At 36.3% G+C, this 17,580-nt stretch overlaps 1 protein-coding gene and 1 pseudogene across 1 annotated transcript; one reads left to right on the top strand and one right to left on the bottom strand.

Moving 5' to 3' along the window:
* The first annotated feature begins 2,978 nt into the window (after positions 1-2,978).
* Positions 2,979-3,077, top strand: LOC142172211 (small nucleolar RNA R71; annotated as a pseudogene).
* A 4,809-nt stretch (positions 3,078-7,886) lies between these two features.
* Positions 7,887-12,172, bottom strand: LOC107812615 (uncharacterized). Its single transcript, XM_016637758.2, has 4 exons — positions 11,191-12,172; positions 10,461-10,850; positions 8,938-9,158; positions 7,887-8,428 (listed from the first exon to the last, which is right to left on the bottom strand). The coding sequence occupies exons 1-4, from the start codon at positions 12,161-12,163 to the stop codon at positions 8,165-8,167; spliced, it is 1,848 nt and encodes a 615-aa protein (XP_016493244.2). The 5' UTR covers positions 12,164-12,172; the 3' UTR covers positions 7,887-8,164.
* Between the last annotated feature and the right edge of the window lie 5,408 nt (positions 12,173-17,580).

The raw sequence follows: 17,580 nt of genomic DNA, 5'->3' as shown, positions 1-17,580 counted from the left end.
CCATGAATACCCCACTCTTAAACCATTGCTCGTCCTTGAGCAATTAAATTGCACTTCACATAGACACGACCTTTTTAAACAACTCTCCTAACTCATCACACCAAGAATAATCGAAACAGATTAAGCACAATACCGTAACATCCTCGCCTCAAGATTTGACTCAACAACACCACGTATTTTTCACAACCCGCTCACTTGCTCTAACACAGAGGTTAACGACATTACCTTTACTTCGTGAATCAAGTGCCCTCACACAAAAATAGAGAGTAGTTCCACATATAATAAAGTTTAAGAACAATTAGGAAGTCAAGATAGAAAGAATTCACTCACTCTCAGAAATGACATTCATGTACCACAACAGACATACCATAAGCTTGCCCGTAATGTACTACTCTACTAATTAAGCTCATTCAGTTAAGGATCAAATAGGACTTTATTTGGTTGTAATGTAGGCTGCGGGACGGGTAAGATACATTCAGATATATTGACTATACCTCCCTAAGCACTTTACATACAATTGACCATTCAAAATCCCACACTTTTTTTTCAAGCCATTACTCCACCCTTACATCAATATATGTCAACTCCCAACTTTTTAAAGCATAAATACATTAAGAATTACCACAAAATTTTGAGTGGTTCTTACTTTTTCAAAACAATGTACCTTTCTCCTTAATTCAATAGCTCCACTCAAAAGCCAAACCAACACCCCACACTTTAATTTTTACAAAGTTTATAACAATTTCAAGTGCTCGTGAGAGGTAAGAAGGTTCAAATATATGGTTAATTTAAATAATTGGGTAAGGCTTGTAATGTGGTTGCCAAAGAAACAGGATTACAGGTTCAAAGGGGTCAACTACGATACATAACATGTAGGTGGTTAAAAACATATAACTGGATCAATAAAGAAATACCTATATCACTTCCAAGACTAAATAAAACTACTATTTCGCTTTGCAAACACACGGCCAAGTTCTAAATGTCAAATGCACTGCACAGAATACCCAAAACCTCACACATACATGACACATAACTCACTTAGGATCGGACTCATCAAGACACTCTAGTCAAAGCAGCTAAGCAAAGTTAAGATCATACAATTTAAGGTACTTATATAAGAGCCAAAAACTAAGCCTAATCGTCACAACTAAAGCACTTATTATTCTCTAGGCATAATAAATTTAAGAGATATTGCTTTCATTTAAAATCACAACCCAAGTTTTCCTACTCAAAAAAAAAAAAACTAACTGCACCCGGCGGTGTTTGAGTTGAAGTTGGGCTCCATCCCTTACGCCTGAACTAGTGTACACATCCATGCAGATAGCTTCTTTCCAGCCTTCTTGGGGTACACCCCACACTTATCTTTCTCATTCACTTCAGCCTTCTCTTTCACGCCCTTCACTTTCTACACAAAACTAGCCGCTAGCTTATCCCTTTTCACCCCTGTTTCTACATTCATCTCAAAAGTTACAGTCTCCTCACCCTCTCATGTATATCTAATATTGCTCTACCCATTGCTAGGAATGGTCTTCCTAGGATGAGGGGGACCTCATTGTTCTCCTCCATCTTTAACACTATAAAATCTATAGAAAATACAAACTTATCTACCCGAACTAAGATATCTTCAATTATTCCCTCGGGTATTAGAGTCGTTTGGTCTTCCAGCTGTAAAGATATTGGTACAGACCTTATCTCTCCAATCTCCTTCTCTAGTTTCCTGTAAATAGATAGAGGCATTAGATTAATTGAGGTACCATAATCACATAGACTTATTAAAATTAGTAGTACCTAAAGAGCAAGGTATGGTAAAACTCCCTGGATCTCCATATTTTTGGGGGAGTTTGTTTTGAAATATTGCACTGCAATGCTCTGTGAGCTTGACTACTGAGGTCTCCTCTATTTTCCTCTTCTTTGTCAGGACCTCCTTCAAGAACTTGACATAAGCCGGCATTTGTGAGAGCATTTCTGTGAATGGTAGGTTTACATGAACCTGTTTCAGCATATCTAGAAATCTCTCGAACTGCTTGTCCAGTTTTTCTCTACTTAGCTTTTGGGGAAATGGAAGCACATGCATATGCTTGCTCGCCTCAGGTTTCTCCCTTCTCGATTTTCCTTCTTTCTTCTTTTCGACACCCTTCTTCAGCTGCTCCCCGCTTTCTTTTTCATGTCTCGTATCTTTTTGGATTGGGGGTGAGATCTTTCAACTCTTGCTCACTTCTCAAAGTTACAACATTTACTGTCTCTTTATGATTTCTTTTTGTATCAGCTAGGAGTGTTCCTGGGGTTCTCTCAGATATTAGAGTAGCTAAGTGCCCAACCTATTTTTTCAGGCTTCGAAAAGATGTACCCAATTCTTTGATAGATGCATCATGGGCATCTAGCCTCTCATCTGTCTTGATAATGAAGGTCTTCATAAGATCTTCCATACTGGATTGATTCGACTGTTGAGATTGATACTGATGCCTGTGCTGATTTTGGAAACCTGGAGCTCCTTGTTCCTGGAATCTGGTATTGTTTTGTTGCCATGCATTTGCAGTACCCCCAGGTGAACTCTATGAAAAGCCGGGGTGCCTTTGACCAATTGCATTAGAATTATAGTTTCTTACAGCATTCACTTCCTCAGCTGAGGCTTGACACTTATGAGTAGGGTGTCCTCTTCCACATATATCACATTCTGTGTGGTGTACATTTTGCATCGAAGCTACAGTTAGCTTTCGTACTTCTTTAGCCAAAGCATCAAGTTATACTTGCACAGATGTGGTAGCATCAACTTGGTGAACAACAGTTGATTTTTTTCATTCCACACTCTCAGAGGGCTACTGATTAGCATCTTCGGATAACTCATCAAGAATTGTAACTATCTCCTCTGGAGTCTTCTTCATAAAAGGGCCTCCAACTGCATTGCTCAATGTTCTACGCGAGGCCGGTGTCAATCTATCTCAAAAATCCTGGAGTTGTATCCATAGTTCAATTCTGCTATGTTAACACCTTCTAACTATCTCCTTAAACCTCTCACATGCTTCAAAAACAGTTTCATTCTCTTTCTGGCAGAAGTTATGGATTTCTCTTCTAAACTTTCCCGTCTTAGCTGAGGAGAAATATTTATCAAGAAATTTTCTGGTCATTTCCTCCCATATTCTAATTGACCCATTTGGCAAGCTTCGAAGCCATTGCTTCGCATCATCTTTAAGTAAAAAGGGGAATGCCCTCAAATACACTGCATCTTGTGACACCCCATTGTATTGAAAGGTGTTCATAATCTCCTCGAAGTCCATCAGATGCGTTGTTTTGAGTGGTTTGAAGCAAACCTTGCATCAACTCAAAATTATTGGCTGCAATTGGAGGTGGTCTAACACTTGACAATCCTTGATTGTAGACTGGTCTGGCATAGTCACCCAATACTTTACCAGGCCTTGGTATCGCATTCTCGAACTGGTCTTCAATCAAGGGTCGATTTAGATTAAATCGTCGACTCCTATTGTCTTTGACAGTTTCCTCAGCAACTCTATGGGCTGCCTCAACTGCTATCCTTGCAGCTTCTTCTCTATGTTGCGCTGCCTCTCTTGCAGCTGCCTCTACCTCGTTGTCACCGTTATTAGCCATGTATTCTTGGGTTGAAGGTTGCCCCAAGTACTTTACAGTGAACTCTTTCTCCTTCCTCAGTTGTCACATGTGTTTTTTCAATTCTGGTTTGTAGGGTATTATTTCCTTAGAAGAAGATCGTGTCATACACCACAGACTTAACATGTTGCCTGCACATGAAAGAAAAACCTGTGAAGAACAAAATAAAAGTAAAAAAAATAATTCCTGAATTAGCACTACAAACTATTTCAAACACTATTGATTGCCATTCCCCGGCAATGGCGCCAAAATTTGACGAGCGCAAAACACACACTTAAATTGTACTCGCTAGTCAAAGATAGTATAGTATAATATCGTGTCCACATAGATTGGATTTAAATAGTGTTCTCGTAGTTTCTAGCTTGATTGCTATCCAGGCGAATCAACAATGAAGATTTATATGATTTCTAACTATAATTAACTAAGAACCTAAAGCTATTGACTAATGAAAACCACAACAAAGGTAAGCAAGGAAGTTATCAATGAGAGAAAATAGGGGTTGATAGGATAGGTGCAAGATAATTATTCGGGATCTAACTCTAGATAATTTACTTCTAATGTTCAAGCGAGTCTCTCGAATTCACTTAATTATCAGTACAATTGTTTAGTAGAAACTCCTCTCTCGATTAAGTCTCAACCTCACAATATGAACAAATTTAAGCTCTTTAAAAATATGCAAGAATGCGTAATGGATTGGTCTTTAGGAGAACCTCTCCGGATTATCCTCCTAACTAGGTTTAATCAATAATTCAACTAGCCTCTTTCGATTATTTAGAAGAATTTATGGAACTAAACCAACAATATAATGCAAAGATATCACAAGTTATGCCTCTTTCAATTACAAGAATAAATGAATATAAATGCAAAAATTAAATCTTCCAAAAATAATTCAAATACATAAAAATAGAGTTATAATCCACAAATAATCATCAATACACCAAATCCATCAAAACCCAAAAGGATCTACTCCATAGACATAGAGAAGTTCTTCACAAATGTAATTAAAGTATAGAAAAAATATAGATTCAATCTAAACTCGGATCTTGAGTGAGGAAGAAATGATGTAATCCTTGTTCTTGTGTTCTTCCAACTCATCCTTAGCCTCCTTGGCTTCCTTAGGTCAAAATTGTATCAAAAGTATCGAAAATAGTATTTTTCCGTGTATTTAAGCCATCCCTCAATAAACCCGGACGAAATTATCCCTTTTTAGCGGAAATGGAAAGTTACTCTAATATTTTTGTACTATCGCGCCGCATCATGCGGTGCGCTTGTGGTAATTTCCAGAACACTTCACAAAATACTTTCTGGGCATAATTTGCATTGCCGCCCCGCCCCATGTCGTGCCCCATGCGGCACGATTGTGCATTTTTCTTCGAGTAAGTTTGTTTCCCAAATTTTTGACATCCGGATGTGGTCATCGACCCCCGAACGCGATCCCGGTTTAATCCCTTAGGTTTCTACTTAGATTTCAAAGCTCCAAATAGCTCGAATTTGCTCCGCAACATCTAAATAACTCGGAATCACTCCTACACGGCATAAAACACACAATAAATGCGAACCACTACTAATTAAAGCTCAACATAAGTAAAATACAGTGAATTAGAGTATAATAAATGACTAAAACACGGGCTTATAGCCTACCATCAACTATGACAGAGTATCCTCCTTGGGAGGGTGCTATTTTTTGCTATTAATAGTATGGCTGAGTCGATTCGTATGACACTGCGATGAGACGACCTGAGCAAGTAGGGTATATGATACTTACCGCTAGGTACATAACCTAGTTGACCTTCTTATGTCGGTGATGGTATAGTACTCCGGGTGAAAAGATAAAAGATAATTTTATTATATTTCGGCCTAAGGAGTCAAAGAGAATTTTAATGACTTAATGAAGTTGAAGTGGTTTTGCGTGATTCTTATTTGTCTATATAAATGATTTAAAAGTTTATATCATGATTTACATTTTTTAAGTCTTTTCATTTGAAATGACAAAGAATAATGAATTGATATAATTTTTATCGTTTTATATCAAATGCTGGTTGTATTATTTTTGTAAAGCCTTGTCCCAAGAACTTAAGTTAGAGAGAGTTTATGATACTTATTGAGTACCATCGTGGTGTACTCAGCCCTTAGGGTCCCCTTTCTAGGGTCACACTTACTTTACATATTTTCAGGGTGAGACGTGGTACGTGATGAACGGATGGGGGTAGGATGACTCTCTTTTCGAGGCATATAGCAAGACACCACTTCTATTCCGTGGCAGCCTTCATATTGATCTTACTTACTTTTGGTTGGAGTTTGTCCCAAGTATTTATTTCATCTTGTGTCTTAGAGATTCCATAGATGGTTGTTATTCTTTTGGAGTTGTAATCGATAGTTATTCATATGGCATACATGAAAGAAATATTATTATTCTTTCGTATATTTTAATTATTGAAAAATAATACATTTAAAGATTTTGTTTCATGTATTATTTTAATCATTTAAAATGATTATGTTTTCAAAAAGACTTTCACATATATTTATTTTGCATATAGATAGGAATTCTTGTACACTTTAGTTCTCCCGGGTTGGATAGTGTGCCGGATGTCGGTCACGTAGTTTTGGGTCGTGACATTAGGTTCTACCGAAAATAATGTCTTATTTGGGAAGAGAAAACCGTAAGGCATATCACCACCAAGCACAGTAGATGGCATGCGATAAACTAGAAAATAAGCCGTAGAGACCACATCAGCCCATAATTGTTTAGGAAACTTCATTTGGAACAAAAGTGCCCAAGCTGTCTCAAGCAGATGCCTATTCTTCCTCTCAGCAACTCCATTTTGAGAGGGTGTGTCAACACATAAAAACTGATGTAGTATACCATGTTATCTCATGCAACACCGAAATAACTCTAATACGTATTCTTTAGAGTTATCACACCTTAGAATATGCACTGAAGCATTGAATTGAGTTTTAATTTCAACACAGAAGACGGAAAAATGAATAAATACTTCAGAGCGGCTCTGCATAAAATAAATCCAAGTCATTCGAGAAAAATCATCTACAAAAGTGACAAAATACTTATGCCCAGTTTTGAAAACAACAGGACATGATCCCCAAACATCATAATGAACTAATTCAAAAGCTGACTCAGCTCGCTTATTAACCCTTGGACCTAATAAGATGCGATGGCGTTTTGTGAATCAACATGACTCACAATCCAATGAAGAAATATTCTGAAACTAAGGACAGAGCTTCTTAAACAAAGATAGAGAGGGATGTCCTAATCGACAATGTGCTTTAAAAGGAGACACAACACTAAAGCATGCAGCAGGCCGTGACTCACATTCATCAAGGATGTAGAGATTACTAGATAAATATCCTTTACTAATAACTTGCTTCATTGTAAGATCTAGAAATAGACAGTGATCGGGAAAGAATGCGACACAACAATTAGGGTCTCTGGTGATTTTACTAACAAAAATCAAATTAAAGGCCAAGTTAGGTAAACTTAATACAGATGACAGGGTAATAGAGGAAGTTGATTTAACAGTCCCAGTTCCAACACTACTACAAGTTGATCCATCAGCTACCGTAACTGGAGAGGGTGATTTATGTGAGCGAAAACTAAAAAAAATATTTGGATTACTTGTCATGTGATTTATGACACTTGAATCAATCACCTATTTGTTTGAAGAGGTGATAAGATATGTTTTATCTGACCCACCAAAAGCAGTAACTGAAGAAGATTTCATTATTGATTTATGACATTGAAGGAATTTCATAAACTCATTTGAAACCAAGATTGATGGACTAGGAGTCGTAGCCATACTAGCCATGAGTTATCTATCCAGCACTAAACCTTACTAAATAGTTCACAAATTCAGTAAACAAAAGGAACTTCACCATATCTGACCACAACCAAAAAATAAAAGCTTACTAAAAAGTGGCACGTGAGATCACGCACTGACAACGTAGTCGTCGGAGATGCTGTCTCTAGACCGAAAATCCTCTTCCACCTCCTAATATAGTGGATGTGAGGCAAACCAGTCACTCCGAGGGTGGCCCAAAATGAGACTGAACCCTTTCTCCTAATACAGATAAGGGATTCGATTTTTCGAGCAAAGTTTTGAGCCTTGGTGGCTCTGATACCATGTAATAAATAAGGTATGAGAGAATAAATCAATATTCTATTCCATAGAGTAACAAACATATATAACTGTACATGGAGTCCTAACTATGGAAAGGAATAAAGAGACTATACAGGGAATCCCTAATTATGAAAAGAAATAAAGAGAAAAATGCTACAGATTAATTATCAATCCCTATAATTATACTATCTATGTATAGTTTAAGGTATATGACTACATTCATTCTTTAACATTCAAGATTACAAAAAAGCTAAAGAGCCGCCTAAAAAAAGAAGCTTATAGTAATATTATTATATTTACATGCCATTCTTGGTAGAAGAACAACTACGCTTCAATATTCACAAACTAGTGGGAGAAATTAAATTCTCCGTAGGAAGCAAAACTTATAATTATAGAAAAATATGGTCTGATCAAGTGGATGGAAACAGCAGGGTAGTGGGGGTCCTTAAAATCTGACCATCTTTGAACTCTAAATTTCTTAGCTTGTGTTGGCACCATTTGAGATGAGAGGTAGAAATGATGGACATATGGAGAACCCTCGACACCAGCTTCATGTCTATCAATGTAAACACATACTCTATCTTGGTAAAATATTCTCCTAATTGTTGAGGCCTTATTGCTCTTCTCAGCCAGCATTTTCTCTTACCCTTGACGTCCTTCAGCCATAGCTCTTTCTTCACGATAAATATAAATTAAAAATCATTAATTCGAGTCATGAGTTCTTGCTCAACATCTCAACTAATTATTCACTTAGATTATAAATCTGAATGGATTTGAGGTGTTTTTAGTATGAAGGAACAGTGTTTTCTCGAAAAATGACTTATTTTCTAGAAAATATTTTTTTGGTATTTGATTGGATCAGAGGAAAATATTTTCAGAGAAAAATAAGTAACATAATATATTAGGAAGACAATATTTTGGTAAAATATTTAACTATTAAATATTGATATTAATGTGTACTAAGTGTTTGATCATAAATGTATATGAAGTTAAGGATTGAAAAAATTGTGAACGAAAATGTTTTCTACACAAAGTTAAAGTAGTGATACGAAGTTGTTTTCCCTCTTCCTGTGGAAAATATTTTTCATGACAGTAAACACCAGAAAATAACTTACTTTTAAAAATCTATTTTCCAAAAAATATTGTCCATTGTACCAAACAGACCCAAGAGTGAGAAGCTTACCATTTGAAGTTTCTTAGTCAAGTCATGTAGCAGCCATATGTCTCTGGGATCTTCTACACACGAATGATTCCTCAAAATGTTGTTCCTTTTCCATGATAAGGTCTTCTTGCTATCTGTTCTTACGTAAAACCAGAAAGCATTTACGCATTTTTCTATGGCCTTTAGCACTTCTACTGCCTTGCTTTTTTCTCCATTCAGTCTTTCATTTGCTTCTACAAATCCTGCGAAGTCATTAGAAAAAATAATATCTTAAAAGGTCCCGCGACTACTGGAAAAGATTTCCACTTCTTTTTGTTTGTCGGCGTGTTCTTTTTTAACACGAACAATATATCTTCTTTAGTAACGGATTGGACTTAGCTTGCAATACGAGAGAAACTTATAAAATATTGGAAGATGTTTCATTAATTTCTTTGGTGAGAAGGCAAGGGACAAAATGACCTATTTAGGTAGTGTTAGGTGGGATTGAGTTTAATTAATTATTTATTAAACGAAGATTATAGTCAATGATCAGTCAGCTCATTGAATGCCATTAATCCCCTTTTAGCAGCAGGACAAAACCAATGTCGACTTAGATCTCCTTAATACTACTAATTAATATCTACTTAAAGTGCATGTACAGTGGTTTGCTCTGATGGTAAGCACTCTCCACTTCCAACCAAGAGGTTGAAAGTTTGAGTCACCCCAAGAGCAAGGTGGGGAGTTCTTGGATGCCGAGGGTCATTTTGGAAACAGCCTCTCTGCCTCAGGGTAGGGGTAAGGTCTGCGTACACTATACTCGTATAAAAAAAGAGCTTAATTTATACACTTTCGGCTTAAGAATATTTTTTACACCACCGGGTCATCTTTTTCTGTTATAGCAGGTGACTTTTTTTATATCCCATATAATGTTTTTGGTTGACAATATAGTGTAACAAAAAAATTACACTAAAAAATTATGTATATAAGTTAAACGTTAAAAAAATTGTACTAGCTAACAGCCAACTGCTAACAGGTCTATTCAACTTGATAATAAAGTTTCACAATATATAAGCACTCATTATTTAATGTAGTAGTTCTATCAAAGAGTTGATTAGTTCTCCTAGAAGAAACGAAAATCTAGTCGTTACACGTAGGAAATAGATAAGCGCTCGTACTAATAAATCCCAACTTGCCATGTAATGATGTAAGTCTAAATTAGGGGATATATACTGATCGCTGACAATCGAAATCGAAGGCCCGCTATTATTCTTCAAGATTCTCTATATATTTTAATTCTCTTGCTAATAAAGTGATAAAGAAAAGGTTTAAACAAATGATTTGCCTTATATATACCGTCATACTATATATATATATATATATATATATATATATATATATATTTTAACAAGTTATGTTATATATATTTGGATATATACCTTCATTTTTATGAACAATTAATGTAATTATCTTTAAAGTAACTTGATAGTGTAAAGATTCTTTGTGAATAATGCATATATAGAAGTTAAACTTAAACTCTTTAAAAAATATGAAGTAGCAAAAATTACCAGAAACCTCTGGAACTTGGAGGAGATTCTTATGGGAAAATCTTCTGTGAACATAATTCAAATGCCTTTTGCCTCCACAGCTATCATCTTCAACAAATCTCTCTAGAAGTACTTGAAATTTCTGAAATCTAGCCGCTATATTACCATAAAATACACCATTTTGTGAAGCTGAACAACAAAGAGCCTCTATTTTTCTGTACTGATGATGAAGTGCTTCCCATGACAAGCATGATTGTGCCACATAAACTAACTCTAAGTCACTCTCTAAGCTTCTCAGAAGTCTTTTTCTTGCTACTTTGCTCCATGAAATATATTGGACTGGCAAATCTGTAGGCTTCATTTCGTACTCAAATGAATTAGGACTTGACAACTGCTTTCTTAGTACTGCACCTAAACAACCCAACAATCACATATTTGTTAAGTATATATACTTAAGCACATTAACTAACTACATAGAATCTTACAGCTGTCTGAAGAAAAATAATGAAAAAGATAAAGAAATTAAAAAATGTGCACCCAATGGTGTGGATAATTTATGGTCAATAAAGCAAAAGAAACTCGTCGTAGACAACGGTTCAGTCCAAGAAGAGACAAAAAATGCTAAGTCATTTTTCTTTATATGTTGGTCGGGAGATGACAGATATCCGGACGAATAGTCAAATAACCTGGCTATAAAATGAAGAAATTTTTTTTTTTGTTGTGAAGTTATTGAGCAAAACGAAAAACTTACTTATGGCAGATAATCTGTCATGATTGAGAATATCAAACCAGCTCATGCTTTCAGCATACTTCTGGTACAGTAAATCTTCTTCTTCTGCACGATTTTTGTAAACCAGTTGCTGATCCATTGCCATCGTATTGTTATAGCTACTAAGTGACAGAAAATTTTGGTTCGACGTACCATAATCCGATGGAGACGAATTAGAGCTAATAGGAGATGGAAAATATTCGTTCTGCCCTGGATTATTACCTGGTGGAGAACTGGAAGCAGAACTCGATGGAGAAAACTCCAGTTCTAGCTCTGTATCAGATAAAATTGGACCATTCGATGGAGATAAACCGACGGTATAATTATCAAGTATATTCATTTCTTCATCAACAGAAGAAATGACTGATGAACAACCGTCAACTACTTCACTAGGATCCTCTTCATGTTCTTCAAAATCCATGGACTCACCGCGATTCGGTTCAAGTAATGAACTGATATTGTGATTATTAGCGAACATTTGAGAAACTCTAGTTTGAAAATCATATACATAGATCATGTCCTGCGATTTATTTCTCACGTTCAAAGGGACTGTGCCATTAGGTTTACTTCTCATGTTCAAACTCCTATAAAGGACGATTTCGTTTTGGTTTTCTGGATGTGGTATGTCATAGTACTCCTCATCCTCTTCTATGGGGACTGGATTTCTATTTGATATGATGAAGTACTTCCTGAAATAGAGGACACAGCATTTCAGCAATCTTAGAACGTATGGAATTAAGAAACAAGAGATCCTATAGACAAAAAAGATGAGGTTTAATAGAAATTTGAGCAAAACTATGATCCAAAGGAAAAGTTGGCAGAGAGCAAGAAGAAAAGGGTGGATATAGAAGCTCAGATAAAACCACTTTAGAAATCCATTTGGGATCACGAATAGTTCAATTAAAAGCCAACAGGTCGATAAAGGGGCCATTTCAGAAATCCTCAAGACTCCCATAAACTCTAGGTTCTCGTTATTTAAGGAGCTTTAGCGTTTTTCATGACCAAGACTTTTTTCAATGTTTGAGTTATTTAAGTATATATTTCGGACTATTTTTTTACTTGGAGAAATGCGTGCATGGTAGTTATCCAATTGAAGCAGCTTGCTTCCGTTGACTAAAGTATATACTTACAATAGTTGTTAGTGGGTCATTGTATTCGACATTATGAAAATCTACAAATTAATTTTAGATTTTCATACTTTTGATTAATTAAACGTGTCGTGTCTGGAATTGGATTACTTGTAGACCGTAGGTTAACTTTTATCGAGTGGGAAGGCCTAGTGTCAATGTCTCTAAGCCTAAAATTGATGTTTCGGTCTCTTATTTTCTGTTGTTCTCTTAATCTAAATTATTCCCAATGAAATATGAATTTTAATACCATATATAATTGGAAATTCTCCTTAGCTAATATTATATGACCACCACACTGTACTGTAGAACCATGCCGCACCAAGAAGTATGAGTTGACGTTTATCTTATTTAAAATTAGTGCCCCATACCGAAGAGGAGAAAGCTATAGCATATGTTATTAAATGATCAACTGAATAAGTTTTTTTCTTTTTGGTTATTTGCTAGAATCTTGGTGATTGACGGAAGGTTGAAAGAATCTTAGTGAAAAATGTTACGAAACTTCTGTATGATAATATTGTGTACGGTAGAAACCGAGCTTATCTATTACATAACACATCGGAGATGAAACATAATGGGTTGAAGATCGATTCTGGGTTCCATCGAACCTAGGCACGAGGTTAGAACACGCGTCTTCAAGATTATCGAGTCCGTAACCCCGGAACTGACGACGACTCCGAATTTGCTCAAGAAAACATTATCGAACCAAAATAACGGAAGGCCGAGATATCCGTAACCGGTCGGATATCACGGCGGGAATCTCGGCACGTATCAATGAAATCGATTAATTAGCGAATCATGAGATTTTTTACCTTATATAGAATTGTACCTAAAGTATGACTCCTTTACTATATAAAGGGGGTCTGATTATTTGTAAAGTACATTATAATACGCATCCCAAAGCAATATACTGTTATTTCTAGTTCTTATTATCTCATCATTTTGTTCCGACATCGATTAAAGCATTTTTAGCTCGAGGGTGATCAACCTTCAAGGATAAGATTGTTCAACTTGTGTGGTTTGCATTTACCTTTTCATCTTTTATTTCAATATTAATCTAATTTCTCATCTTGTATCAAGTTAGATCAAGTATCTTGAAAACCACGTATAAATTCAATTGTTATCCGATTTTGAGGGTAAACAAAGATGAGCCAGTATATCCATTAAAAACTGGATTAGGTAATACTGAAAACTATATTCAATATTTTCATTTTAAGGCAGAAATGAGATTTGTCCTTTGGAGAGGCAAACGGTTAAGGTTAGGGGCAAAGCGATGTACTCGAGTCCGCTCCATCAAATTCTCAATCTGCTTCAACGGCACTAGATTTCGCATGGCTTGGCCCAACCTTCTCGAGTTGGCAGGACTTGGATGTGTACTCCTTATGCAGAATGGTCGAGTCATAGCTTATGCACGACCAGAATTATCCATATAGATAAGATTTTACGGCACTATCTGTATCGGAAAACATGCGGGTCATAGGGATGAAATTAAACTAGGAGGATGTTATGTCATTATCGTGTCTGGTCTTAATTCATAGATAAAAAAGATAATCATGGATCAAGTCAATTGCGTCTACAGTTCGACAGTTAGTAACTACTACCTACCTAATTTCACAACACACACTAGGAAGTTGGAACATATCCAAACTTTACATTTGGATATATGTGTTTACTTACTGTTCCTATAACAATGATGGGAGTACAAATCCTGCACAGAAGCAGAAATGATACATGTGGCTTTAGAGATACAAGTCACGTAACAGATAGCAGTTTGAAACAAAAGGGCTCGGAATTACATCTGTCTGGACGGTGGATTTTCAATTCTAATCCGAGGTTAGTACTAGTCATGATCAACTCGCATGCAATTTGAATATATTTCTCTGTTTAACATTCCAAATGAATAATATTATTTGGCTGTGGTTTCCTTCCAGTTGTAATAACCATGCTAGCTACATCAATTGAAAATTCACTGAGATACGAACTGTTGGTACACGCAATTACGCAAACTACTGTCCATTTAGTCTTCACCAAATTATTACTATACTATAGAACTGAAATTAGTCAAAATACGTTTACAGATAGAGGTATGTATACCAGTAATTAAGATTAAGATCCCACTACTAAAGTAAAGCCTATTCCCATTAGCTCAAATCTAGTGTTATGCAACATGTTAGATTTATGGATTTTCTCAACTTCCAATATATTCTAGTTGAAAGTAACTAATAAACGCTAAGCGCAAATATTCTATAGTCATATGATTAAGATGTATGACTATATATTACGTTACTCATTACCTAACATATATACTACTCCATCTGTTCCAATTTATGTGAATCTGTTTGATTGGGCACGGAGTTTAAGAAAGAATGAAGATTTTTGGAATTTGTGATATTAAACAAGTCAAAAAGGGGCACAAAGTATTTGTGTGGTTATAAAAACTTCTCATTAAAGATATATAGAATTGTAAGTTCAAGCAAAATTGTTTCCAAAAGAAAGGGGTCATTCTTTTTGGAACAAACCAAAAAGGAAATAGGTTCACATAAACTAGAACGGAGGGAGTAAAAGTACAAGAGGGGTGAATTGTAGCTAATTTAAAAAACTTAATCGACTTAGAAGAGACTTAGTTGACTTAGCTTTATCAGCAGGTTTGATTAACGGTGAAACTAAATTGCAAGGAATTTTAAGGCTGAGAACACAAAAGTTTTATACTGATTCACCTACATCCAGTTCCCGCGGGTCATAAAGGGTTCTCTTATGTCACGACCCTAATTTCCATCCGTAGGATGTCGTGACGACACATAGTCTCTAAGACTAGGTAAGTCTAACAATTTGCGGTATAACTAAATATAAAGCTGAAACTCAACGTAACCTCATCATCTGTAATGAATAAAAACTGCGATTCAACATAGTCACAACTCCAAAAACTCGGTAGAAATAAGTCACAAGCTCCAAAGAGAAAAATACTAAATATCTCTATACATCAAAGTCTAATAAGGAATGAGGAAAATAACATAATAAAGATAGAGGGAGACTCCGAGGTCTACGGACGCTGGCAGATGTACCTTAAAGTCTCCACGTACGAGCTAACTCACTCGTACCTGGTCTGGTAAGTAGTACTTGGATATGCATAAAAAGATGTGCAGAGGTGTAGTATGAGCACACCACAATGGTACCCAGTAAGTACCAAGCCTAACCTCAGTAGAGTAGTGATGAAGTCAGGTCAGGGCCCTACTGAAAAAAAATAAGGCAGAAGATATAATAGTATAATGAAATGACTGAGAAGTGAACAATGAGAATTTATAGAAAGATAACAACACAGGATTCAAGAAGACAACTACAACACGTGAGGAAAAACAAGATTCTTACAAGTTACGAAATAACAACAACAACAACAACAACAACAACAACAACAGCACAACAAATAGAGGTAAACAACAGAGGCGCTCCCGAGGTACCGCCTCGTAGTCCCAAAAGTAAATATGCAACACATAACCAATGGAACAATGAAATTACAACAAGAAATCGTACAGTAAAGACTGAATAAGAAATCAGAGAAACAAGTAATTCAACTAAGCATGTTGCATAAATTACAAGTAAGCGATAAGACGCGTAGACATGTGACACTAGGCTAAACATGACGACTACACGTGCTAGATTAACTCAATTAAGGAAATAAAAGGAACTATTTAGCAAAAACCGGATTTTAATATTTAGCCCGAGTACGCACTCGTCACCTCGCATACACAGCCTTCACGTATTGCAATTTACCATAACAGTACCAAATCATAAGGAAATTTTCTCCCACACAAGGTTAGACACGTAACTTACCTCAAACCTCGCTCAATCAATCAATATGAAGACCTTTGTTTCGGTTTTTCAACTCCGATTGGCTCGAATCTAGCCAAAACAATTACATACTATAAATATAACTATAAGAAACTAATTTAAGTAATAAATCTATGACTTTAGCAAAGACTTGAAAAATCGCTCCAAAAAGTCACCCCGGGCACACGTCTCGGAACCCGACCAAAATTATAAAAAAATCGAACACCCATTCGATATCGACTCTAACCATACAAGAATTATTCAAATCTGATCTCATTTAGCCTTTCAAAACTCAAGAATTCGGTCTACAAACTTTTACACCTTTTCCCCCAATTTTTTAACCCAAATCTTTAATTAAATGAAAAAATCGAAGATAGATTAGTAGAATTTAATCAAAAACGAGTTAGGAAATCTTACCTCAATACTTTCCTTGCAAATCTCTCGAAAAATCGCCACAAATCGAGCTCTCTAGGTCCAAAAATCAAAGTGAAATCAAACCCTCGAAATTAGGCTTTTTTTGCCCAATGAAGTCGCTTTTGCGATCGAACCTCCGTATCTGCGGACGCGCAGATGCGGTCCTCACCTCGCACCTGCGATTCCAGCTGGGCCAAGCCAGCTTCGCACCTACGTATCTCCCTACCACAGAAGCAAAGCCGCTTCTGCGAAAACTATTCTGCACCTGCGAGTCCTGCCTGGACTGACCATTATCGCTTCTGCGCTCCATTTCTCGCACATGCGAGTCCACACCTGCGGCCAATCTCTCCACATGTGTGATGACACAAGAACTTGGAGCTTCAGCATTTTCACAAGTCCAAAATTTGTTCAAGATTTAGTCCGAATTATAACTGGGAACCCCGGGACCTACTCCAACTTCCGGAATCGAAATCCGACACCGATTTCAAAAAGTCCACTCCCTGTCAAACTTTTCAAAAATCATCCAATTTTTCAACTTCGCCAATTAACACCGAAGCGACCTACGGACCTCCAAATCAACATCCGGATACGCTCCTAAGACCAAAATTACCATACGGAGCTACTGGAACCATCAAAACTCTATTTCGGAGTCGTCTTCACACAATTCGAACTGCGGTTAATTCCTACAACTTAAACTTTCATTTTAGGGACTATGTGTCCCATTTCACTCCGAAACCAAAAACCAAACCTCCCAGCAAGTCACATAACATCATAATGAAATAGAGGTAGCAATAAATAGGGTTTAGGGTTACTTCTCTCAAAACGAACGGTCGGGTCGTTACATCTTAGATCTTCAATGGTTGGTTACAGTAGCAGTGATTTTATAGATCGTTTACCACCAACAATTTTCAGCAACAATATTTTATAAACTTGACACAACTCTTGTTTTGCTTCCTAACACTTCCTATCTTTTGAGACACTAGTAAACTTAGGAATACAGTGTTTG

Source organism: Nicotiana tabacum, chromosome 17 (assembly GCF_000715075.1).
Source record: "Nicotiana tabacum cultivar K326 chromosome 17, ASM71507v2, whole genome shotgun sequence".
Lineage (NCBI taxonomy): Eukaryota > Viridiplantae > Streptophyta > Magnoliopsida > Solanales > Solanaceae > Nicotiana > Nicotiana tabacum.
The sequence above is the reverse complement of the archived record's forward strand: the minus strand, read 5'-3'. Positions and strand labels throughout refer to the sequence as shown.